Source organism: Haliotis asinina, chromosome 13, assembly GCF_037392515.1.
Source record: "Haliotis asinina isolate JCU_RB_2024 chromosome 13, JCU_Hal_asi_v2, whole genome shotgun sequence".
Taxonomy (NCBI): Eukaryota; Metazoa; Mollusca; class Gastropoda; order Lepetellida; family Haliotidae; genus Haliotis; species Haliotis asinina.
This window is the reverse complement of record NC_090292.1, coordinates 49,681,078-49,707,696: the sequence shown is the minus strand read 5'-3', so window position 1 is coordinate 49,707,696 and position 26,619 is coordinate 49,681,078. Positions and strand designations below refer to the sequence as shown.

At 41.6% G+C, this 26,619-nt stretch overlaps 4 protein-coding genes across 4 annotated transcripts; all 4 read left to right on the top strand.

Annotated features, from left to right (window-relative positions):
• Nucleotides 1-2,090: 2,090 nt before the first annotated feature.
• Nucleotides 2,091-3,395, top strand: LOC137259642 (uncharacterized protein F54H12.2-like). Its single transcript, XM_067797251.1, has one exon. It carries the CDS (start codon nucleotides 2,091-2,093, stop codon nucleotides 3,393-3,395), a length of 1,305 nt encoding a protein of 434 aa, XP_067653352.1.
• Nucleotides 3,396-16,598: 13,203 nt separating this feature from the next.
• LOC137259252 (uncharacterized) lies at nucleotides 16,599-17,880 on the top strand. The gene is made up of 2 exons (XM_067796881.1): nucleotides 16,599-16,795; nucleotides 17,262-17,880. The coding sequence occupies exons 1-2, from the start codon at nucleotides 16,662-16,664 to the stop codon at nucleotides 17,878-17,880; spliced, it is 753 nt and encodes a 250-aa protein (XP_067652982.1). The 5' UTR covers nucleotides 16,599-16,661.
• A 2,475-nt stretch (nucleotides 17,881-20,355) lies between these two features.
• On the top strand, nucleotides 20,356-21,480 carry LOC137259640 (uncharacterized). Its single transcript, XM_067797250.1, has one exon. It carries the CDS (start codon nucleotides 20,356-20,358, stop codon nucleotides 21,478-21,480), a length of 1,125 nt encoding a protein of 374 aa, XP_067653351.1.
• Nucleotides 21,481-22,376: 896 nt separating this feature from the next.
• LOC137259639 (uncharacterized protein F54H12.2-like) lies at nucleotides 22,377-25,990 on the top strand. Its single transcript, XM_067797249.1, has 3 exons — nucleotides 22,377-23,561; nucleotides 25,186-25,308; nucleotides 25,808-25,990. Exons 1-3 carry the CDS (start codon nucleotides 22,377-22,379, stop codon nucleotides 25,988-25,990), a joined length of 1,491 nt encoding a protein of 496 aa, XP_067653350.1.
• The last annotated feature ends 629 nt before the right edge of the window (nucleotides 25,991-26,619 follow it).

Sequence of the window (26,619 nt, the reverse complement as noted above, 5' to 3'; positions counted from 1 at the left end):
GTGTATTGTCAATAAAAAATATCACATTCAGCTCATGGTGACTTCGTGTTCTATTATATAATTGTAAGCTTACCATGCTATGAGTCAGTGTGCATCATGAGTCTTCCCAAGAATGACAAAGTGTCTCACAAACACGAGAAAGCTCTAGAGCAGTATTATTTTGACCCCAGCAAACCAGGAGCTTACTACGGTCCATCCAAACTCCGTGAGGAGTTACGGTTGAATAAACAACCCAACATTTCCCTGAGGAAGGTGAAAGCATTTGTCAGAAACCAAGACGCTTACAGCTTACATCGACCTCCAACATATCGCTTTAAAAGAATGAAAGTCAGAGTGCATTCTCTGGATGAAATGTTTGACGTGGATTTAGCCGATATGTCTAGGTACACGAAATGGAATGATGGCGTTAGATACCTGCTGGTGACCTTGGACATTCTTTCACGGTATGCATTCGTTTCACCTTTGGTAAACAAGAGACCCGAGACCGTGTTGAAGGCTTTCAAAGAAATAATTCAAGAAAGGAAACCTCAAAAAGTGAGAACAGATGCGGGGAGCGAATTTAAAGGGGCTTTTAAGGTATTTCTAGAAAAGGAAAACATAACCCAAACCATTGCGCGCAATGAAAACATCAAAAGCAATTACGTGAAACGATTCAACAGGACCTTGAAATCCTTGATCGCTCGATACATGACGCACGAAAACACCAAACGCTACGTGGACGTTCTCCCCGAACTGGTGTACAACTACAACCACACGTCGCATTCTTCGCTGCCACAACTGTCTCCTGCACGAGTGACCGAGGAGAACCAGGTCAAAGTGTGGGATCACGTCTACCTCAAACCCTTGAGGAAGAAAGTCAGCGGCAAACCTCGAGTCAAGAGATACCTATTTAAAGTAGGCGACCTGGTTCGCATCTCATATCTGAGAAGACCCTTCAGCACGGTGCTCGATCTCAAGTGGACGGAGGAGCTTTTCAAAGTATCTCAACGCTACAGAAAGCAGGGGTTTGCTCAGTACAAACTGAAAGACTTTCACGACGAGCCTCTGACCGGATCGTTTTACGCCAACGAGCTAAAGAAGGTCGACAAAGCGGACGACGTGCTCTGGCGAGTAGAGAAGGTCTTGAAAAGGAAAAAGGTGAAGGGGGAGACGTACGCCCTGGTGCGCTGGCTCGGTTGGCCAAAAAAGTTTGACTCCTACGTGCCGGAAAGCGAACTGAAAGAAGCGTGAAACAAATCATGGAGAAGTACGTGTTTCTCAAAAGCTCAGACTCCAAAACCACATCCTTCACGGGGAACACGCCCTATCGTTTTCGGGTGAAACTGAACCAGAGACTGACGTTTGACGGATTCTGGGTGGTGTCCTTGAAGGAGCTGAACTTTGGATCCCTAGACATGAGCAAGGTCAAAGATCCCTACGTTGACGTTTTGTGTAATCTCTGCGACACTTCGTTGGTGGGAGAGACTCAGCTGAACTTACTGAGAAGGATCGATTTGAGACAGGGTCCTACTTACAGCTTCAGCACCGAAATGTGCATGCGCGTCAAACTGAAAGAAACGGACAACATTGATCTGTATTTAAGGAGCGACGACGTCGGCACCGCATCATTCTTGTCGGGGGAGACCCACGCCACACTTCACTTGAGACGATATCCTTTCGTGGAGTAACTTTACTGCACGTATCCTCGCCCACCATGGAATCTCGTCCGCTGTACGTTCCGGACTATGCCAAGTTCAAACACTACTTCGACAACAAACACGTGAGGAAGACTTCCAATCTACTTTACGGGAAAGCTCAAAAGATGGTGATTCCAGTTCGACGTCGGACAGCAGCCGCAACGCCACCCCAAACGACCGCTGATGTCACCATGCGCGTGACCTCGGAATCTCAAAGCGAGGTAGACAGAGCCGAAGCCAAGGACAAGAGAGCCAAGGCTATAAAACGCAAAGCGGGCGAGAGATGCGTCACAACGAAGAAAATTCGTCGAACCGAGAACACTACCTCCATCGTCCCTTCGAAAACTGCCAAAGCGCTCAAGTGCACTCCCGTGCGAGAAGACGACATTTTCAGTTAAAAAGAGAACCAAAAGCATGTCTCTCATAAACGACGGGGACTTTGAGGAACTGGTTCCCGAAGCGTTGAATTTGTTTTCACTTCCGCCTTATCAAAGTTCGGTGCAGAAGCATTATTTCGTTAACGTGAGGCCTCTGAGTCAAATCAACGACACGAGCCCGCTGGAGTTTCATGTGTCCAATTCGGGAGCCGACTACATCGATCTGAAACGGACCCGTCTGCACGTCAAGGTCAAGGTCACTCAAGCCGACGGCACCACGTCGTTGGCGGAAGATGAAAACGTGGCTCCCATAAACTTGTTTATGTCGGCGCTATTTTCTCAAACGTCTGTCTACCTGCAGAATCAGCTGGTGTCTTCGACCAACAACCACTACGCCTACAAGAGCATGATGAAAGCTCTGCTCGGGTACGATGCAGAAGCCAAAAGCACGCAGTTGACCTCACAGCTGTTCTACAAGGACTACGCCGTGACCAATGCGGACTTGGAAAGCAGTGACGTCACGGGATCGGTCAACAACGGAATGATGACACGTGCCTCTTTTATCGCCCAAAGCAAGGAACTGACCATGTCGGGTCCCATCTTCGAAGACATCTTCGAAATGAACCGTCACCTGATCAACGAAGTGGACATGACCGTGAAAATGTATAGATCAGAACCCAAATTCTGTCTGATCACCAGCGTGACCAGCCACGAATTCAAAGTGCATCTCCTGGATGCTTATCTGCAGGTCTGCAAAGTCAAAGTCAATCCCGCTCTGATCTTGGCTCACAACTCCCTGTTCGAAAAGTCTAACGCCCTCTACCCATACACGAAGAGCGAGGTCAAGGTCACCAGCATCCCGACATCGCAGCTGAGTCATTCCATCGACAACGTCTCCAACCCCGTGGCCAGCCGTTATATCGTTAGCTTGGTCGAATCGGCCTCTCTGAACGGTTCGTACGATCGCAACCCGTATAATTTTTTATCCTCGATGGTGAAAAAGATTACCCTCTACGTCGACGGTGCCAGTGTGCCAGGTCAGCCGACCGAAGCGGACGATGTCGCCACTTATGTCAGCATGCTCGATGGTATGGGTTTGTGGGCGGAAGGCAAGGGCAACGGCATCAGCAGAAGCGAGTTTCTCCTGGGAAGTGCCCTCTACGTCTTTGACCTGGACAAGATTTGCGCCGATTCGGAATACCTCAATTTGGTGAAGTCTGGAGACGTGAGGCTCGAACTGGAGTTCAAAAATGCCCTCACTCAACCGCTGAGCTGCATTGTCATGACTCAGAGAAACTCTCTGATTGAGATCGATAAAGCGCGGAACGTGTTTGTCAAGTAGAACGTCAGATGAAGGCTTCGGAGCTTTGGTGCGCTGTCCAGTGCGATTCCAGCTTACAGATACACGTGTTGGGTGTGTACGCCAAAAATACCCTACCACTCTCCATCCCAGACAACATGCTTGCCCGAGGTGTGGGTCTTATCGTCAATACAGAGATAAGACAAAGCAAAGGTCGTCATTGGATCGCCATGTTCATCCATGGGAAGAGAGCAGAACTTTTCGACAGTCTCGGAGAACCAGTGGATGTGGACTTTGACCGTTATTTAAAAACGCACGTCAGTTCTTACGTACGAAACAGTCAGCAGTTGCAATCCGTAGAGTCAGACCTCTGCGGTTTGTATTGTTTGTATTACCTGCTGCGTAAATTCAAAGATCGTTTAAGTTTGAACCGGATTGTCCAGCCATTTCATCCTTCCGACTTGCTGTGGAATGATGATTTTGTTTCGCGATCCATGTGTCGCTATTTCAAATATTGCACTCGCTGTACATCGCTACCCATCACCTGCTCTTAGCTTCAATGTTAGATGATAAACGTGTATTAACTGTGTTTATTCGTACCCTATTGTTTTCTTTAGCCTACTTTTGCTGTTGTATTGTTCTTTGTAATTTTATAAAGGTTTGATTTGAACACAATATATTTTATTTCTGTAGTTATATTAATATTATAAATATCCATGCACTATTCTATGACATACCATTTAGATTTATACCCTTCTGGTTATGAACTTTATGCAGAAGAAAAGTGATAAATAAAAAGAAAAATGTAGAAAAAAATCTTTTGTTTGTTTCAAAACTTTATAGATAGTGATGGTTGTTCTTTGTAATTTTCTTTTTACAAGTAATTAAAACTAATTAAGACAACTCCTTTTTGTTTGTTTTTTGTTTTACAAATTTTGAAGAATGAAAACAAATTTTGAAAATGAAAAACAAATTTGTAAATTTGGAAAACAAGTTTTATTTCTTGACAACAATTTTTTTTTCTGTTTACAGTTTTTAAAAAATGGATTATGATCAATTCAACTTAGTGTAACAAAGTTTTGAAGAATGAAAACAAATTTTGAAAAATGAAAACAAAATTGTGAATTTGGAAAACAAGTTTTATTTCTTGACAGCAATTTTTTTTTCTGTCTACTATTTTTTAAAAACTGGAATAATGATCCATTGAAGTTTGGTGAACATTTTCAATTGACGTGCAATTTTTAAATTTTGGTATTAGATTTTTATTTTTTGGATAACAATTTTTTTTCTTTTCTGTCTCTCCTTAAATTGAAATTAATCACCCAACTTGGTGGTTGGAATCAATATTTAATACGAACCCGAGCACATGACGGTTCTTAAAAAAGAACAAACTTTCATAATTCGGTGAAAAAGAAAATTTTTTTTTTTTTTTTTTTTTTTTTTTTTTTTTTATCAATTCATGGGGACGTAGTCCTCGTCTGAAGATGGAACTGGGGAGGGGGGAGGGGCCAACAAGGTTGGGGTGGCGGGATACCACATCACACCATCGCTCCTCGGTGGCAGGGGAGGTGGCCGCGCCATGAGCAGACGAATGTGGCTCTCGACTTGCCTCATGCGCGATTCATAACTACACTCGAGTTGGTTAAAGATGCTTCTGAGATCTCGCGCGACAGCGTCATGCCTGTCCTCGCATCTCTGTATACGTTCCTCCATTCTCTCCCTGTCTTCCCGACGTCTCCCCAAACACTGGCCCATTCTCTTCTTCTTCTTATGATAATTCAACTTCAATGTCCGCTTTCGCTAACACATGTGATGGTCTAAGGGAGATAACTCACAAGACAGGACAAAGGAGACCGCTAATGGGCGTTTTAGCGTGATCATTGAAACAACATGCATACAAGAGAAACCAAGAAACAAAAAAAAAATGTAGTAAACTGTTTGTGTGATTTTGGTTTAAACAAATTTTAAAGAGTGGAAACAAAATTTGTGAAATCGGAAGACAAGATTTGATGTTCTGACTTGAAATATTAATACTCTCATAGTATCTGCTTTCATTTATCACTGGGTGTCATGGGGTTGTACATCGTTGCCTTCTGAAGGTATAAATTCAACCGCTGTTGAATGTCGACATCAGTGTTAGAGACGAACCCCCCAGAGAGTAAACAACACGTAATGGCCGAGAGCGATAATTGTCTGTTACCTTTTAAAACGCCTACCACCATCTCCATACTTGGCGGTTCGTCTTCGGGAAAGACGTTCTGGACAGCCAGGCTGTTGAAGGAGGCTGAAAACATGTTCGAACCACCACCGAAACTTATCATCTTCTGCTATGCCGTGTACCAACCGGAAGTGTATGGGGACTTGGTAAAAAACGTCCCCAACATTCGATTTCAAGATGCGCTTCCAACGGAGGAGGAACTGAAATCTTACGCTGTGGAGTCTGACAACAGATGCTTGCTGGTACTGGACGATTACATGCAGGAAGTGTGCAAGAATCCATTGTTTTTAAATCTTTACACCACGCTTTCTCATCATCTGGGGATTTCGGTGATCAACATTCAACAGTCGGCCTTCCCCAAAGGTGAATGCAACCGCACCATTTCCCTGAACACGCACTATTTTGTTCTGATGTCAAACCCCAGGTCGGCTCACGAATACAAAATTTTGGCATCGCAAATATTTCCAGGTCAGACGAAATATTTTGCAGAAGCATTTCAGGATGCAGTTGCTGAACGAAAGTACGGTTATTTGGTTGTAGACGTTTCCCCACACGCTGACGAACGTTACGGACGTTTGCGTACCAATATATTCCCTGGGGACAACCACAACGCGTGCACAGTGTACCTACCTAAGTAGCTCTAAATAGATCAAATACCTCCGACACGCTTATTTGTACACGGACCGTGTGATGGATAAGAAGCCATATTCCTGGCTCGTAGTAGCTAACCCACCTGGAGGAGAAGCAGAGGTGACGCTATTTCGGTGTGAGACCTGGTTTGCCAGCGAATCGCAGGCATTTGACAACCTCAAACATCACATAGAAAGCAGGGGAATCGACATTCCAGACCGCTGGGGAAGCCCCAAGCACTTTGTCGTTGTTCGTAAAGAAATTCATCTGTGACAATCTGTGTCTGGATCTCTTCATTGCATCTGACTAGTAAAAAAGACATTATGGCAGCAGACCTCCTGAGGAAGCAGAGGACATTTCTCTGTTCACTGGAGGACGTGAACACCAAACAAAGAAAGGCCTTGCTGGCTCATCTCTCGGGTGAACAATTCAAGGCGATTATCACCTTGATCTACAACATATTGAGGGGAAACATTCCCCTCTCTGACTCTGACAAAATACGATTGCAAAGACACAAGAATCTCATTCGGACATTGGGAAGCAAGAAGGTAGGGGCTCGTGAAAAACGGAGGCTGTTAGTCACACACCACAACGTCCTACGTACGTGCATTAGAGCATTGCTCGAGCAAGACAGACGCAATCATGAGCAAGCCTATGGTTCTGCTGTCCAGAGAGACCTATCAGAGACTGATGTCAGATCAAGAGTCGCAGTCGACGACAGAGAGGACACAGACTCAGACACAGACGGCGACGACGATGAAAGCACCACAAGCTCGCTCGACAGTGACAGAGAAGAACGAGGAGACGATACAGAATGATGTCATGTCCTCCACGGACGAAGGAACAGAGAAATCAAATGGTGACATCAGCAGCAAAAGTGACTACTTTCTCCTTCGTGTTCCTGATCAACTCCTGAAAGACATTGCTTCTGCAAAAACTGTAGGAAAGTTAATGAGATTGTGGCTATTTCTCAAACAGAACATTGAGTCAAATAACCTCAAAGTGAATCAAGATTTGGAATTTGTGTCAGCGAATGGACAATGGGTGAAACACGCAAACCTCGTGAAACTGATTCGCTTCATGATTCTCAATCCTGCCAGGTCAAAGAGTCCTATCGGACTCACTGAATTTCGCAAAGTGTTGCGCAGTCTATGCATGCCTAAACATTTCATCGGGAGGACCGCTAAAGGCAATGGCAGTAAGAGCAACAGTGACAAAACGGTGTATAAAAGACTGCATGTGAAGAGTAAAGCAGGTCTTGGAGTTCCTGGAAGAACTAACATTAAAAGATTGGAATTATTCTGAAGATACATCAGTGTACTCTGTCTAGCTTGGATAAAAAATTTATGAAATAAAATAACTTTTGCAAAGGAAAATAGACTGTGTTGCATTTTGTTGTGATTGTTAAAATTCAGTGGTGGAGAGCCTCATTGCATACTACAACATCCAATTACATGGTAACTTCATCTAAATAGATGAAACTATCATCTATTTGGGTGTCCTCCTCAATGGTGAAGGAGCAACTCGTGACGTCGTAGGTCAAGGGTAACACGATCAACTGACATACCTTAGTTTGTCGGTAGCGCTCATGTCTATGCTAGTAAAGAAACGTGCACTTCAAATTGTATGACATAGAGATTCGCAGAGAAATCTTGCGAAATCATTAGGACAGTTTCAAGTATTACACAATAAATAAGACTATGTAGGTAATGGTTCAAAATTACCCACGATTGTCTTATTGCTAAAAATGTTTCTGTCATCATTGCTTTAAGCAAAGTCACGATACAGGTTAGGCAATGAGTTGCAAGCAGCAACAACATTGAGGTGGGTGTGTGGATTGGGGTTTAACACCGCTTTCAAGATTATGTCACAGAGACAGTAAAAAAATACCAACTGTCCGCTGCTGAATTCTAAACCGGTACCTCCTGGTTGAGAAGGCCCTCATTGCAGAGAGGTGAGCGCTCTACAGATTGAGCTAAAGGGACATCCTACATTGAGTCAGTAGGTAAAGTGGCTATTTTTAGAAAATTGAGTCAAGATTCTATTTATAGTCGTCTCCAGATCTGGGCGTTTCAGACGATTTCCCGAAAGTAGGTCAAGTTACTATTTTTAGAAAATTGGGTCACCGTTCTATTAATAGCCATCACTGGAATTAGACATTTCAGTCAATTTCCCAAAAGTAGGTCAAGATGCTATATTTAGAAAATTGGGTCACTGTTCTATTTATAGCCGACACTGGATTTAGACGTTTCAGTCAATTTCCCAAAAGTAGGTCAAGATGCTATTTTTAGAAAAGTGGGTCACCGTTGTATTTATAGCCCACACCGGATTTAGACGTTTCAGTCAATTTCCCAAAAGTAGGTCAAGATGCTATTTTTAGAAAATTGGGTCACCGTTCTATTAATAGCCGACACTGAATTTAAATGTTTCAGTCAAATTCTCAAAAGTAGGTCAAGATACTATTTTTTAGAAAACTGGGTCACCTTTCTATTTATAGCTGACACTGGATTTAGACGTTTCAGTCAATTTCCTAAAAGTAGGTCAAGATGCTATTTTTAGAAATATGGCGGCCATATTTGATATCAGATTCAAACCTCGTGAACCTGCTTGAAAGGACTCACTGACACAAACATTCATGCAAAATTTCAGCTTCAGCTTGTGCTTTCTTAGGAAAAGTTTTTCAATGGATTGTAGGATGAAAAACGTTTCAGAGTCATAGCAAGGTCAAATATGCAATTAAGCCAAAGCCTGTGTAGCATGTCGTAGGGCCTATGGCAGTGAACAAGTCACCGAAGACATAGGTAAATGACTACCATCTGTGACAACAAAATGCGGGTCCATGATTTGATTATTGTCACCTGTATCAACAAGGCGTTGGTCTTTTGCACTGAATACCCACCCATGACAATAACCTTTTAGAAATTGGAATTAGAGAGCAAGTCCACGCTTTAATCAAAATAGTTGCAATGTCCACCATATCCTCCTATTGAGTGCTTGCAGGTGCCTATTCTTTGCGTCATTGGTGACCTTTCAATTTTGAAAATGTACACTAAAATGGGTACGCCTAAGTCTGCAAACCATTTGGAACCCTTTATCTTCAGTGGATTAGAATTTGTATTCCATCAACTGATAATTTCTTCAAGTCACTCCCTCGTTGGCACAACATCTGATCAGGAAATATAGATGGTTCACGAGAGTGTGTTTGCATTATGGTTCCAGCTACTGGTTATTTGTTTCAGTCACTCCCTTGTTGACACAGATGTTTTCTGACGTCAAACGAGTCTGAACAGGAAGTACACACAAGTCTCAAGAGTACAAACATTCAATTGTGTATTGTATTCAATTATGTGGTAAACTTCCTTAACTCACTTTGTTGTTGACACAGGTGTTGTCTTTTATTAGACCATTTTCACAGGAAACACAGTGAGAGTATCTTTGTGTTATTCCATCTGCTGCTTATTTGTCCGAGTCACTCCCTTGTTGACTCAAAATCTGAACAGGAAATACACCCATGTCACGAGAGTATGTTTGCATTATGGTTCCATCTGCTGGTTATTTGTTCGAGTCACTCCCATTGACTTAAACAATCATGTCATAGTATCTTGATAGAATTATGACACATTTTAACACATATATAAGAGGAAATTTTGTGATAAGCCCACACCATACATTTGCTAACACCATTCATCAACTCCAACAACAACAGTAGAAGCAGCAAAAAGACAGAGAGAAAAAAATGCCGAAACAAGCAGCAGCATCTGAAGGAAATTCTACCAACGAGACAACAGCAAAGAAGTTTTGTTATCAACCAGAAGCAGTTGCATTATCAGAAGAGGATTTGCTGATACAGTTCGACGAGAATGGTCTTCTTCAAGAACAGCATGATGATAGATGTCGTGTTAGTGATTTACCAAAGAGTCGTCTTCTACGGATTATGTTTAAAACGGATATGATAATTGACAATCAACATCTCTGGAAAATCCAGCTCTCTCCCTACTCCAGAGCAGAGAGAAAGGAAGAGACATCATTCAATATCCTGTTGAATGATACTTTTACAACAGCACTAAGAACAGCAACGCACATGACGTTTTTAGGACAGGCTAAATCCAAGATGAATAGAAGTTACAATAAACTGAAGTTTTACTGTTTAAACAACGGCAGTCTCAACAGTTCAGGAACCAATGCTGTTGTTGGAGAAGGGAGTAGTGTCACGAGTGAAGGGGAGAGTAGCAAAAAAGAAAGCTCTACAGAGGTTGAAGGTGACAGCACTGAGAATGCAAAGGGAAGTCTCAACAGTGGAAAGGAAAGAAGCAAAACTGGAGATGAAACCCCTGATGGTGATGTCAATGATGCAACAGCTGTTGAAAACTCGCAGAGCTTCTAATAGGTGAGTGAAAAATTACAAATACACAATATTTTCTATAAGCAATAGCAATGTCAATAAATTACTTTCTCCAGATTTCATACCACCTAAATGACCAACATTTTGTAAGTTTTCTGAATGTTTAGTCACTGCTAAATGCGCTAAATCAATTGCTAAGTACCCATTACCCTTCCTATTTTTCATCTTAAAATGTATTTTGTGATGATATCAAATACATCAATACGAGGTACTAAAACTATCTATATTCAAAAATATGGTATTACTATCAATGAGTGCCGATATTATTTATATCATAGGACAGGAGGGTAAGATTACGTGTATATACACAATGCAAATCTTTGTAAGATTGTTTTTAATAGAAAGCATATGTACATCTAGTACATTTAGAGCTGCTGTTGAGTGATGACATCGCATTGTGACGTCATCACATTTATGACGTCTTAACATTGTCTTGGCATTGTTCAAGCTGAATTTCCGAGAAGTTACGACATTACCCGACTTTTCCCGACGTCATAATAGCTCAATTATAGGTTCAATACCTTAAAGTAAACTCTTTAAGTGAAATACTTCTCAATGACTGACACTCTAATGAACATGTAACATTGTGAAAATTGTTCATTTTTCAGGTGTTGGATCAATCCAAAAATCTGCAAAATAGACCAGACAAAATAGAGACCACAACAGTGCGAACATTAAATGTATTTAATGTAGAAGCTTTTCATATTTATCCTGCTGGGAAAAGTTAGAATTTTGTTTTATCATTTTATGCATAACTGTATGGACAACAAGTTCAGATGAACTGTATTTCAATACCTAATGTGAGTAGATAATAAAGAAGATGTATCGCACCACATTTGTGGTGCTCTGACGTCACCAGCGTACCTACTGACCTTATGTCAACAATGAGTTGAATGGGTATTGTCCTTATGTCAACAGCGGGTTGAAAGGTATTGTCCTTATGTCAACAGCGGGTTGAAAGGTATTGTCCTTATGTCAACAGTGGGTTGAATACCCATTGTACTCATGGGGCAGCTGTGTCAATAACGTATTGAAACTGAACTTAATAGACCCTAGTGTTACTACGTCGTGGATATACCATCAGTGTCACGCCTTGTGTCAATAATGTATTGAAATGGAATTGAATAGCACCCTCCGGCATATTGCGTCGCAGATATAGCGTTGGTACCACACCCTATGTCAACAATGTATTGAAATCGAATTGAATAGCACCCCGGCATATTGCGTCGCAGATATAGCGTTGGTACCACACCCTGTGTCAACAATGTATTGAAATCGAATTGAATAGCACCACTCGGTGTATTGCGTCGCAGATATAGCGATGGTACCACGCCTTGTGTCAATAATGTATTGAAATGGAATTGAATAGCACCCCCTGGCATATTGCGTCGCAGATATACCAGTGGTGCCACGCCTTGTGTCAATAATGTATTGAAATTGAAATGAGTACCACTCCCTGGTGTATTGCGTCGCATATATATTGTCAGTGTCCTGTGGTCTCAACCTTACTTCCTCCCAACTGGCTTCATAGACCAGTCGAACCTTTTCTTCCTCTCCTACCAGAAGGGTGCCTCAGAGTTTGGACTGACAGAACCCCTGAGTTAAGGTAAGAGTGTTATTTTATTTTATTTGTTGTTGTTGTTGTTGTTGTTGTTGTTGTTGTTGTTGTTTTAAACAAACATATCATAAGCAGTTTACGACATTATCAGTATTACGTTCCTTGAAAGAACAACACAACAAATATGTCATAATAATTTTTACATTGTATTTCAGAATATTCTCCTTCACATCTACATTGTTTGCTAGATCACGTTAATTGCTTTTAAGTAATACAGAAAATGAATCCCACAGAACGTACTGCGTTTCAGTTGAACTGGATTTTTATCATACATCATTTGGAAACCCCAGATTTTCTTGATGTTTTGTTTGAAAAAGGAGTGATAACTTTTGTATGTTACACTGATAAAAGATCCTCTTTGCAACATTATGGTAGAGTTGAATCCAATCGAGACTTGATGTGCTTTGTTCTAAGACACAGCAGTTTTCACCAGGTGATAGATGCTTTGAGACAATCACATCATGATGAAATCGCAGATAGGATTATGCACTCATTTCAACAGAATAATATATAATAAGAAATCACAAATATTATCTCACATTGTAACTATATGTTCAAATGTACACATTTTGATGATAATTTAGAATGCATTTGAACTTTAGTTAATTATCATCAGGTTGTTTTCTGAAGCTTAGAAAGTCAGACAAATCTATTTGTTTCTTTCTTTGCTTATTTCAGAAAAAATATCAGTGTACCAAGGACATTGTTTGCTAGACTCTCTTTAAAATGTCTACCCCACATACAGCACCTGTATTCACTTGTGAGTTTTGTCAAAGCACCTTTGGTCACAAACGTTCCCTAGTTAGACATCGGAGAAACTGTGGTCCATCTGAGGAACATTTTGATTGTGAAAACTGTTCTAAATCATTCCTGCGCAGTGATGCATTACAAAGACATATAAAAAGTCAACACAAAGACACCTCGCTCAGCACAGCTTCCCGTCAATCATTTACATGTCGTGCCTGCTCAAAGACATTTCCCACAGTCAAAGACCTCACCAAACACACTAGACAGAATCACTTTTCTTCCACCAGTTCACAACAACAACAACAACAACAACAAAGCGGTTGTGGGTCAGCTAAACGAAGGAAATCTAACAGTGATAATGAACAATCGTGCTCTAGACATGCATTGAATGGGACTGTGAGGGAATTTGATTTCATTCCTCAAGGTCAAGAAGGGAATGACCCCTTCTATTACTTTGTGAAAATTCAACCAGAAATCATAGCATGCCTCAAAACGGAGCTTGAAACAAAACGAAGCATCAAATGGGCACTTTGTACTCAATTCAAATTTAGCAAAACCAACCCTGATGGTCAGGTTTCCTATTCTGAACCCTACTTTAGAACTAAAATGTCTCCAGCGACGCTAGCTGATGATTTGGATGTGTTGTACACAGAAGCCATACATACAATAATGCAACTGATGGACAATTACGAAGGGGATAGTTCAAACTTGAATTTTGAAACTGTGATGAGTGCTATATTATCTGTGGTCAAGTTTCAACCTTTTCGTGGAAGTTCATATCTCCCTCTGCCCCCTTCGTTAGAGAAAAAGCGTTGTCTGTTGAACATCAAGAACACGGATGATGACATGTGCTTTGTGTATTGTGTTCTGGCTCATTTGTATCCCATCCCATCCCATCTAGTCCGAGAACAAGTGAGTCACTATAAGGATAAAATACACCAATTAAACCTCACTGACTGTTCATTTCCCATGAGATTAAATCACATTTCAAAATTTGAAAAAACAAACAATGTCAGTGTCAATGTCAGTGTTGACGAAGATGAGAATCAACATCATGTCATCTTTCCTTTGCGAGTCAGTTCAATAAGTGCAGACGTACCTCAAAATCGTCACATCGATCTCCTGTTGTTAACTGAGGAGGTGGAGGAAGACAACGAACCCCCACTGTCTCACTATGTTCTCATCAACAGTCTGTCAGCCTTGATTAGAAAAGCCGGTGACAATAACAGTAAATTCATTTGTCGTAAATGTTTGTGGACGTTCAAGACTGAAAATACTTTGGAAAAACATGTCCCTTACTGTCATCAAAAAGCTCAAAGAATCAAAATGCCTGAACCGGATAAAGCGTTTCGATCATTTGGGTTGGGTCAGTATGGTAAGATGAATAAGGTCCCCTTTGTGATCTATGCAGATTTTGAGTCTGTCTTGGCTCCCTTAAATCATAAAGAGACAGTGGGGAGAACTCATCATGTCCAAGAGCACCTTCCCTGTGGTTATAGTTATCAGATTGTGTGCAGAGAGCCAAACTTGTACACTTTCCCATTAAGAACCTACAGTGGAGACCATGCTGCTCAGCACTTTATGGAGCATGTATTGGAAGATTACGATCAGCTCATGGACATATTAAACCACCCGGTTCCCATGAATCTGACTCAAGAGGAAATGTCAGCATTAAAACTGGAAAGTCACTGTTATCTTTGTGGAGAAAAAATACAATTCAATGAGAGACACATCGATCATGATCATTTAACGGGTCGAGTCAGGGGTTTGTGTCACAATTATTGCAATGTCAATTACAAAGAATCCACGTTTGTGAATGTCATTTGCCACAATGCCTCACGATATGACAATCATTTGATTCTTCAAGCGGCTGAGATGTTTGCGGATCGCAAATTGACATGCATAGGTCAAAATTCTGAGCATTTCATCATGTTTCAAATTGATCAACTGCGGTTTTTGGACAGTTTCAAATTTTTGAATACCAGCCTGGAAACGTTGGCAAACAACTTAAGAAGCAAAGGTCAAGAAGAGTTTGTCTATTTAGCCAAGAACTATCCTGACCATGTGGATTTGTTGACTCGGAAATTGCCCTATTTTTACGAATACGTTGATAGTTTTGAAAAATTAAACCATACTGAATTTCCGATGCGTGATGACTTTTATTCCTCTCTGTCGGAAGCCACGATATCAGAGGAAGAGTATGCCTTTGCTCATCATATTTGGCAGACATTCAAAATTACATCAGTGAGAGAATTCATGGAATTGTACGTTGCCGTTGACACACTGATTTTGACCGATGTGTTTGAAGCATTTCGCAACATGTGTTTAAACTATTACAAGCTTGATCCCTGTCAGTACTTTACTCTCCCGGGTATGGCTATGGATGCGTGTCTCTTGATGACAGGGGTCACCCTTGATCTCATGACTGATCCAGACATGTACAATTTTGTCTCCAACGCAGTAAGAGGGGGCGTGGCTAGCATCAATCATCGTCACGCCCAAGCCAACAACAAATACATGTCAGATTACGACCCGTCAAAACCCAAATCTCACTTGATGTATTATGATATTAACAATCTGTATGGTGCTGCCATGAGCTGTCCTTTACCTCAAGGTGATTTTCAGTGGGTAGATGAAACACAAGTAGATGCTATTGACTGGTTGAAACTCGACCCCCAAGGTGATGTAGGTTACGTCATTGAGTGCGATTTGGAATACCCACGTCATCTTCACTCCGTCCATCAATCCTTGCCCCTCGCTCCCACCAAAGAGAGCATTCCCTTCGAAGATTTGTCACCCTACCATCACAATTTGCTGATGAAATTAGGTATGTTAGGAAAGAACAATAAGAGCAAACCACCCACGAGCACCAAACTTTTTTCCACCTTGAAAGACAAAGAGAATTATGTCATTTATTTCGGAACTTTGCAGCAATATTTGCGACTGGGTTTGAAGCTGAAGAAAGTACACAAGGTGTTGAAATTTACTCAGTCAAAGTGGATGAAACCCTACATCGACTTTAACACCCAAAAGCGCAAAGAGGCAACAGACGATTTTTCAAAAGATTTGTTCAAGTTGCTATCCAATGCCGTGTATGGGAAACAATTACAAAATGTAAGAAATTACATACAAATCGAGTTGATCACCAATGAAGCAAGACTAAGAAGGTTTTCGGCAAAGCCAAATTTCAAAAGTGTCAATGTTTTTTCGGAAAATTTGGTCGTGGTGAGCATGGAGAAAGTGTCTGTCACTTTGAACCAACCCGTCGCTGTAGGTTTCACCATTTTGGAACATGCTAAGCGATTTCTGTACGATTTCCATTACAACGTTGTGTTAAAGGCTTACGTTAGCGACCAAGTGAGAGTTTTGATGACTGACACAGATAGCTTATTTTACCAATTCTGGTCGCCCATGAGTACTCCTCTCCCCGACCCTCAAGACTTCATGTTAGCTAACCCACATCTCTTTGACACCTCAAACTACCCTAAGGACCACCCACTTCATTCCATGGAAAGACACAAAGTGATTGGTCTGATGAAAGACGAAGTGGGTGGTCAGACTATCAGAGAGTTTGTTGGACTTCGAGCAAAAAACTATAGTTTCATTTTTGACAAAACTTCAGGTGAAAGGGTCGAGAAGAGCACTGCCAAAGGGATACAGGAATCATTCAAAAAGAAACATCTTCGCCACCAAATGTATAAAGACTGTCTTTTCAAACATGAACAAAACATGGCCACTTATCATCAGATTCGATCTATTCACAACACCCTTTACACAGACAAGGTGACCAAACTGGCTTTGACGCCACAAGATGATAAGCGCTATCTGTTAGCAGACGGCATTGAGTCTCGACCCTATGGATTTAACCCTTTCTAGAACTTCTAAACACACACACAAAAAAAAATATCTGAAAACAACTTTCGAGCAATAGAACAGCATGTGTCTAGCAAACATGTCAAGAAACCCTCTGATGTTGCTGACAGAAAGAAGGAAAGGGGGAAAAAAATGAGGTATTTCATCGATCGTTTTCATATGTTGCTTGACAGAAACTGAAAGGCGCAAGACAGAAACTATAATGTGTATGACAGAAACTGAAATGTACATGACAGAAATTGAAATGTGTGTGATAGAAACTAATATGTGTCTGAGAGAAACTGAAATATGCATCATAGTAACTAAAACTTGTATAACAGAAACCGAATTGTACGAAATTTTATAGAAGAAGGAAAACGTCTGTAAGGTGAGTGGGTGAAAAAAAAATTAATAATAATTATTTTCTCTTTATTTTTACAGGATGATTGAAAAACTCACGAGGTACCGATTCAGGGTTATTGGAAGTCGGGGAGAAGTGCTGAAGGAAGGGCGACTTTTGCACAAAAATCGTCTGGCAGCTTGTCAGGCAGCGACTCGATGTCTGGAGAGAATGCTAAGACAACAGCTGAATGTGGGAGCACAAGAGAGCACATCTCATAAAGAGCCGTTGTTCTCTGTGGCCTGTTATGAGGTCCTTATTCCAAGACGGATGCAACGCAAGAGTGGGGACAACTGCAAACACATTCGATCTTCATTTGAATATGTGATGGAATCTATTTATGTTGATGAACTTAAGGTCAAAGTGAATGAATTATGTAATGGAAACTGCTATGGATGTGAAGTGGATCACCCGTCTCAAGTCCATCATCAGTGTCTAATGATGGAGGCCAATGAGCGGGTTGATTACTATTTTGATGCTGCGCTGTCATCAATGCCTCATAGATCCATCCTCGACAAGGCACGAGAGCAAATGAAGTCATCATCCGAAATTAACACTGAATGCTATCAAAATGTGGACTACCTAAACACGTCTTTCTTTTCCGTGAGCAGAAAAGAACGAGTAGAGCAAAAACTGAGAGAGAAAATGAGAGATTTTTAGAATGTAACACTGATAGTTTTATTCCCAGTGATATTTTTTATGATTATCCCCACTTCATCCCATTTACCTCATGCTGTAGTAGTTTTCGCCTAAGAATTGTGAATCTGGTTGTTTGATGTTGGGGACACGAACATCATGCTGAAATAATAAATGAATTTATAAATGAATGAACATTACCATTATTGCATTATGGTCATCCTTTCTATTGTATTTCAACACATGGATGAATAATGTTAGTACTTCTATTAATAATCGAGAAACCTGTTTCATGAAGTAATATATTAAAATATGATATAAATACAAGAGATAAAATTTGTTTTGTTGTTATTTCATATGTCGAAGTTATCATGAAGGCGGGGAAAAAACAAAGTTCATATGTTCATTCTGAGAGAATCGAAACAGAAACCAACCAACCAATATTATATTACACTCGCACACGCACGCACAAACAAACAAACACACATTTATTCATCAGTCATTGAGATGCTTATAAATTCAAATATTTATGTAAACGGTTACATTGGTCTAAATCATTTTACTGTATTTAGATAAACACGTGATAAACAAGAATCCCGTCAACCAATGGATTTCAAACACGTGACAAACAAGAATTAATCCCGTCAACCAATGGATTTCAAATATCTTAATACTGTCTTGCGCAAAAAATTACCTGGATATCATTCATTGTCACGTCTACTGCTTGAGAGAGAGTTAGTGAGAAATTGTGTTAGTGAGAAATACAGTGTAAATCATGACGGCAAGGTTTGTGAATTTTATCATCTATATTTTATAAACATAGAATATTTAATGTACTTTTAGCAAATTGATGCTTGTGAGTGATTCAACATACTATGTACTGCTTCTCCTGTCGAGTTAATCTATTTCAGAACCTTGTCATTCTATATTGTTGTTTGGTTGGCTTTTTTTTTGTATCAGGAGAGAAAGCAGAGACAAATCTACATTTTACTCCTGGAAACAAGTCGTGAGAATGCCACTCACTCTGAACGAACCGGTCATTCACCAATCAAGTAACTGGTTTTCAACTCGTGACGAATGTGTGAACGATGCCAAGAAAAAGTTTCAAAGTGATTCCAAGGTCACAAAGCGAGTCATTATTAAAAAATCTCGCTGGGCACTCTCCGCAGATGAGGTCGCTATGACGGAGAAGATGACCCTCATAGAAAACTTGTTGACTCTCTGCTATTGTCATCAACTCACTAAGATTATCAAACGACTGTCTCGCGAACTGTGTTTTGGGTGCATGTTCGAGACAGAAGGTGAATGGGTGCATACTTGTGACTTGTCAGAAGAAAACATGGTGGAGAAGTACTTCAACATGGCGATGTCTGAAGTAGACGACGCAGAGGTGAACAGAAACTGGAGAAACCTGTTGGCAGATGACCCGACTTTGCGAGACGTGAAAGAATTCAACTTTGCTCCGTATCAATGCGAGGAATATCGTGACTCTCAGTTTAAAACTGATAAATGCACTGACAGTATGAAAGAGCGTGTCTTGAAAATGTTAAAGTTGGATAAAGGACCGTAAGAAGAAGAAACCATCGTACTGGTCTGTATTTCTCGCAAATAAAACCCCTCTATGTTATTTATGTTATTTGTCATTATATTGCCGTGACAAAATGTATAAAAAAATCCACAATGAACCACCAAAATATAACACTGACAAATCTAAAATATTCAATTAAATGTATTGAGCAAATGTACAACAGCAGTGGTACAATGCAGATTTCGGGAAAATAATGAAACATTAACCGTAACAAAATTTGGGTTCCCATCTGGGATGGAATGCAATCTGGTCTAAAATAAGGTTCAAATAATCCATTCATGGGAATGTAGTACAACTTTTATAATTCAGTCATGGGAGTCATGGGAATGTAGTCTTCGTCTGTGGTTGCGGTGACTGGGGATGGATGTGGCGCCATCGGGGTGGGCCAGCTACTCTGAGATGATGATGATGTATCAATGCTGGCTGCTACCACTCTCCTCGGCGGAGGCAGGGGAGGTGGAGGACACTTCAGTCTGCGAATGTCACTCTCTACCTGGTTCATCCTGACCTCATAACGGCAGTGTCTGGGACACTCGATCAAAGAAAACACTGTCTTTATGTCTTGAGAAGCGACGTTTAGTCGCTCCTCACATCTCCTCACCTTCTCTTCTATGTCCCCGTCTCCCCTTGCTCTACAGAAACACTGGCCCATTTTCTCCTCGTATGCAACTAAGCCAAAACAAATGTAATTCTTGCACCACCATTAAAATTACCCACAAATCCTCTTTACATCCGCTACAGTTAAAACGTGGTCATGGTCCAAGGGGGATAACTCTTAGAGACAGCAAGAGAGAGAGAGAGAGAGAGAGAGAGACCGACCGCTTAATCAACATCCCGTTCAATGATGTTATTTTATCATTATGTTTTCATTGTATTTTTGTTGTCTTATCTTACGCTGCTCTCATTTCATCATGAGTTCTCAAGAGAGTAACACTGCACAGACTCCTGGCACAGCACTAGAAGATTATTATTTCGACCCGCAGAAACCAGGTGCCTATTACGGACCCTCGAAACTTCGAAGTGTGCTACGAGATAAGGGTGAACCAAAGACGTCACTTCGTCGTGTCAAAAAGTTTGTTAGCGATCAAGATGCTTACAGCTTACATAGACCTGTTAGATATCGTTTCAAAAGGATGAAAGTAAGAGTCAATTCTATCGATGAAATGTTTGATGTGGATTTAGCCGATGTGTCGAGGTATACCAAGTGGAACGAGGGAGTGAGATATTTGCTGGTAGTGGTGGACATTCTATCACGATTTGCTTTCGTTTTACCACTGGAAAACAAGAGACCTGAGACAGTGTTGAAGAGTTTCAAAAAAATACTCAAACAAAGAAAACCCCAAAAAGTCAGAGTGGATGCAGGGAGTGAATTCAAAGGTGTGTTTAAGGAGTATTTAAAAACACAAAAGATAAAACTTACCATAGCTCGCAATGAAAACATCAAGAGCAATTACGTCGAACGCTTTAACAGAACATTGAAGTCTCTCATCACTCGTTACATGACGCACAAAAACACCAAGCATTATTTGGACGTTCTGCCACAACTGGTTTACAACTACAACCACACATTACATTCTTCTTTACCCCACCTGTCCCCTGCGCAAGTGAATAGAGAAAATGAAGTGAAGGTATGGGATCACGTCTATCTGGAACCTTTGAGGAAAGTCAGTAAACCTAGAGTGAAAAAATATGTATTTAAAGTGGGCGACCTGGTTCGCATCTCATATCTCAGGAAACCCTTCAGCACGGTACTCGACCTCAAGTGGACAGAGGAGTTATTTAAAGTGGCTCGACGCTACAAGAAACAGACATTTCCACAGTACAAACTGAAGGACTTTCACGACGAACCAGTGATCGGGTCCTTTTACGCAAACGAGTTAAAGAAGGTCAACAAGACGACGGACGCGCTCTGGCGAGTTGAGAAAGTGCTCAAAAGGAAAAAAGTGAGGGGAAAAACTTACGCTCTGGTGCGCTGGGTCGGCTGGCCTAAGTCTTTCGATTCATACGTTGAAGAAAGCGAATTGAAGGAATTGTAATGGAGTGAAAAACAACAACAACAACAACAACAAAAAAAATCAAGTATGGAGAAGTACCTGTTTCTTAAAAGCACCGATTCCAAAGCGACATCCTTTCCGGAGAATACGGCCTACCATTTTCGCGTCAAATTAAATCAAAGGTTAGTCTTCGACGGATTCTGGGTTGTATCTTTAGTGGAGCTGAACTTTGGAAAGGTGGACCTGAGTAAAGTCACGGATCCGTACGTAGACGTATTGTGTAATCTGTGCGACAGTTCATTGGTGGGCGAAACACAACTGGCCTTATTGAGACGTATCGATTTAAGACAGGGACCTACCTACGCCTTTGGTACTGAATTTAATATTCGTGTCAAGCTGAAAGAAACCGACAATATCGAAATGTATTTAAAGTCGGAAAATGCATCGACAGCTTCATTCCTAACAGAAGCGACGTACGCTACACTTCATTTAAGGTCTTATCCTTTTGTGGAGTAAAAATACAAAAGAAGCCATGGATTCACGTCCTCTGTATTTCCCTGACTATGCCAAGTTTAAGCAATATTTTCGACAACAAACATGTGAGGAAAACGTCTAATCTGCTTCACGGAAAAGCGAAAAAACTAGTGATCCCACCACGGCAAGCAGGAACACATCGTCAACAGCAGCAACAGCAGCCGACAAAGGTCACTTTGCAAATGACGTCAGAATCGCAAAGCGAGGTAGAGAGAGCGGAAGCCAAAGACAAAAGAGTGAAAGCTTTAAAACGCAAGGGCGGTGAAAAGTGCGTCACAACGCAGAAGATTCGCCGAACCGACAACAACGCTGCCCCATCAAAGACAGCCAAAGCGCTCAAGTGTACGCCCGTGCAAGAAAACGATATCTTCAGTTAAAACACCATCCGTAACGACCAAGACACGATGTCACTGCTGAACGACAAAGAATTTGAAGAGCTGGTGCCCGAATCCTTGAATCTGTTCACTTTACCCCCTTATCAGACTAGCGTACAGAAACATTATTTCGTGAATGTGCGACCTTTAAGCCAAATCAACGATGGTGCACCGTTGGAATTTCAAGTGAACAACTCCGGTCCCGACTACACCGACCTTAGACGCACTCGTCTACACGTGAAAGTCAAAGTAACACAGGCCGATGGTACTTCCTTAGCTACTGATGAGAATGTCGCCCCCACAAATTTGTTCCTCCAAACAATGTTCTCACAGCTCGCGGTGTACCTGCAGAACCAGCTCGTGTCTTCGACCAACAACCATTACGCCTACAAGAGCATGATGAAAGTCTTGCTGGGATATGGCGAGGAAGCAAAAAACACCCAGTTGTCCACGCAGCTGTTCTACAAGGATGTTGGCGATAACGACGCTGATCTGGAAAGCAGTAACGTTACCGGATCTAGTAATACAGGCGTGTTGGCACGCTCCGCTTTCATAGCGGAAAGCAAAGAATTCACCATGTCGGGACCCTTGTACGAGGACATCTTCGACATGAATCGACTTCTGCCCAACGACGTGGATCTGACCCTGAAAATGTTCAGATCGGAGCCCAAATTTTGTTTGATGAGCAGTGTTACCGCACATGAATTCAAAGTTCACCTCTTGGACGCTTACTTGCAGGTGTGCAAGGTCAAAGTCAACCCTGCCTTGATCTTGGCTCACAACACACTGTTCGAAAAGTCAAACGCGCTTTACCCATACACTAAAAGCGAAGTCAAGGTGACCAGCATCCCAACCACCCAACAGGCACACACCATAGACAACGTCAGCAATCCCGTCGCCAACCGATATGTCGTGGGACTGGTGGAAAGTTCGAGTCTCAACGGGAGCTACACAGGCAATCCGTATAATTTCAAGTCATCCATGCTTAAAAAGATGGCGTTGTACATCGACGGTGTCAGTGTGCCCGGTCAGCCCGTCGAAGCCGACGATGTCACCTGTTACGTCAACATGCTCGACGGCATGGGTGTGTGGAACGAAGACAAGGGCAACGGCATTAGTAGAAGCGAATTTCTCCTTGGGAACGCTTTGTTCGTCTTCGACATTGACAAAATGTGTGCGGATTCGGAGTATCTGAATTTGGTGAAATCGGGAAGCGTGAGGCTCGAACTGGAATTTAAATCGGCACTCAAAAGCACGCTGAGTTGCATTGTCTTGACGCAGCGAAATTCACTCATTGAAATCGATCAAGCCCGCAACGTGTTTGTCAAGTAATTGTCAGCGGCTGAAAGCTTCACACCTTTGGTGTGTCCTACGATGCGACCCGATTTCACGATCTATGCTCATGTCAAATCTGCACGCAAAAATTAAGCCAACACGCAGGTGTATTAGCTTTTACTTAAATTCAGTGCCATACGACCCATGTCACATATGTTTGTCACTATTTCAGATATTTTACAGAATCGTGTTTATCCCCTGCACAGAAGACGTGAAAAATAGGATTACCGAGTGTTGTATGTGTTTGTAAAGCAGTCAGCTTCTTCATAGCGCCGAATCTAGTTCTTTAATGTTACTAATTATGTAACCGCATTATTGTACTGAATGTATATTCATTTATAGTGCTGAATACTATTTCTTTATAGTGCTGAACAGATGCTGTAGAGAAACATCAACTCAAATAAATAAATAAAAAATATTTCAGAAAAAAATATTGGTTTTATGTTTTCTTTCCCTAAAACTTTGACATAAAATACATCTGCATAGATAACGATTCGATCAGTTGTGTCTGAACACTGGTACTGTACAGTACAATCATGGAACAGTCCGATGATCGATCAAATGTCGCAGACAGCTCATGCTTACTGCCGTTTCAAACACCTACGACTATATCCGTCATAGGAGGAAGTTCTTCCGGTAAAACCCATCTGGTAAAACGGATGCTAGAACAAGTCGATGACATGTTTCAACCAGCACCCAACTTGATAGTGTATTGCTACGCAGTTTGGCAAGATGTGTACAGTGACATGCAGCACTCCATTCCCAACATTCAGTTTCACGACACCCTTCCTACGGAACATGAACTGAGATCCTGGTCTGTACAGTCGGGAAAACGCATGCTGTTGATATTTGATGATTTAATGATGGAGATATCTAGAAATCAACTCATGCTGCATCTGTACACTACTCTCTCCCACCATTTAGGGATCACGGTAATCAACATTCAACAGTCGGCTTATCCCAAAGGCGAATGCAACAGAACCATGTCTATAAACACGCATTACTTTGTTCTGTTATCCAACCCACGTTCGGCGCACGAATACAAAATTTTAGCGTCGCAGATATTCCCGGGACAGGCGAAATACTTTGCCGAAGCCTTCCAAGATGCTGTTGGGAGACAAAAGTACGGATATCTCGTTCTGGATGTCTCACCCCACGCCGACGAACAGTATGGACGTTTGCGTACAGGAATATTTCCCGGTGATGTGTGCACGGTATACTTACCTCAGTCATAATTCACGTCTGCTCGCATCTAAACCTGTATCTAACAAATCAAAACAACACAAAAATATTACAAAGTGTACATGCTGCACTGGGTTTCGTCACTTTGCTTTCAACTCTCGAACTAAACAGAACTCTTCACGTTGTTGTCGGCGTTATGGACGTATGTGGAAGGTTTGAAGACATAGCTCCAGACTGTACCGAAACAGAGTACTGTCCCCAGGTGCATGGACACAAATTTAGTGACAGACTAAACTCGTTTGCTAACTGCTGGCCACTTCAGATGAAGCAGTCTCCAAAGTCCATGGCTGCGGCCGGATTTGTGTACACTGGACAATCGGACAAAGTCTACTGTTTCAGCTGCAAGCTACGTGTTCATCGATGGATACCGGAAGACAATCCCATGGTAGAACATTTCAGACTGTCACCTCACTGTGACTACATACACATGGTGTCTGAACCCAAACACAGCAAAGGAGCTTAGAAAGCATCCATGATTTTTTTTCACACGATATAATAAAACCCCATTGACCTAGTGAGTGTCGAACATTTGAAAGCGGAGCGGCAAACATCCAACACATCTCAACATGAGTGAACTGTTGGATAAACATAGGACTTTTCTTCTGATGTTGGAACAAGCTAATGTGAAACAAAGAAAAGCTTTGTTGAATCACGCATCGCGCGAACAGTTCAGGGCTGTGATTACTCTGATATTTAACGTGTTAAGGGGCAACATTGTCCTATCGAATGAGGATATATTACGACTGTCACGTCACAAGAAGTGCATACGAACACTGGCCACCAAGACAGTCAGTGGACGTCGCAAACGTGATTTGATTGCCGCTCACCATTCGGTTCTACCCATTTGCATAAGATCCTATAGAGATTACCTCTCATCTGTACAGCCAGAGATTCATGATGAGCAAGCCGATGATTCTTTTGACGAGGGACACTTATCAGAGACTGATGTCCGAGGCGGAAGCGCAGAAAACAGCGACAGCAGCAGCAGCGACGACAACAGCGACGACGACGACGACGTCGACGAATCAGACAGCGAATCCAGAGCCAAGATCTCGGACAGAGAATGAATCGGATGACAGTAGCACATTGGCAAAGGATGACCTCCGAGTTGAGGATGAATCTCAGTCTGTCAACAATAAATGCAACAGCAACAGCGACAGTGAAGTTTTGTTACGGATTCCCGAACAACTTCTCAAGAACATTTCTTCTACAAAAACTGTGGGGAAATTAATGACTTTGTGGTTATTTGTCAAGAATGTAATCAAGGGGGGATACTTGACAGTGAGAGATAACTTGGAACTTGAACTGCAAAATGGAAAACGGCTGGAAGGCTCGAACCTTGTGAAACTGATTCGTTTCGTTGTTCTGCAACATTCTACATCGAAAAAGCCAATTGGATATAAGGAATTCCGTAATCTGCTACGCAGTTTAAAAGTACCTAAACATATTGTGAAACGATCTGGAGTTAAAACAGCTACTAACAAAAGATTAGGGGTGAAGAGCAAAGTTATAAATGGTGTGCCGGGGCAGCTGCGTTTTAAAAGATTGGAATCTTTGTAATCGAAATGATGGTTGTGACTTGTGTGTTTACATACATGATTGTGGTAAATAAATAAATAAACAAACAATGAAGCCATCGTCATGTTGTTTATTTTCAACACGGGTTTGTTGATGTCACTGCAAACAGAAACCACAG

Excerpts from the sequence above, each read along its gene's own strand:
- LOC137259642 (XM_067797251.1), top strand. The coding sequence starts at position 2,091 with ATGTCTCTCATAAACGACGGGGACTTTGAGGAACTGGTTCCCGAAGCG.
- LOC137259252 (XM_067796881.1), top strand. The coding sequence starts at position 16,662 with ATGTATAAAGACTGTCTTTTCAAACATGAACAAAACATGGCCACTTAT. Across the intron at positions 16,796-17,261 it reads CAAGATGATAAGCGCTATCT|GATGATTGAAAAACTCACGA; the intron begins GTTAGCAGACGG and ends TTATTTTTACAG.
- LOC137259640 (XM_067797250.1), top strand. The coding sequence starts at position 20,356 with ATGAGTTCTCAAGAGAGTAACACTGCACAGACTCCTGGCACAGCACTA.
- LOC137259639 (XM_067797249.1), top strand. The coding sequence starts at position 22,377 with ATGTCACTGCTGAACGACAAAGAATTTGAAGAGCTGGTGCCCGAATCC. Across the intron at positions 23,562-25,185 it reads ATTTGGTGAAATCGGGAAGC|ATGAAGCAGTCTCCAAAGTC; the intron begins GTGAGGCTCGAA and ends TGGCCACTTCAG. Across the intron at positions 25,309-25,807 it reads TACCGGAAGACAATCCCATG|CCAGAGATTCATGATGAGCA; the intron begins GTAGAACATTTC and ends TCATCTGTACAG.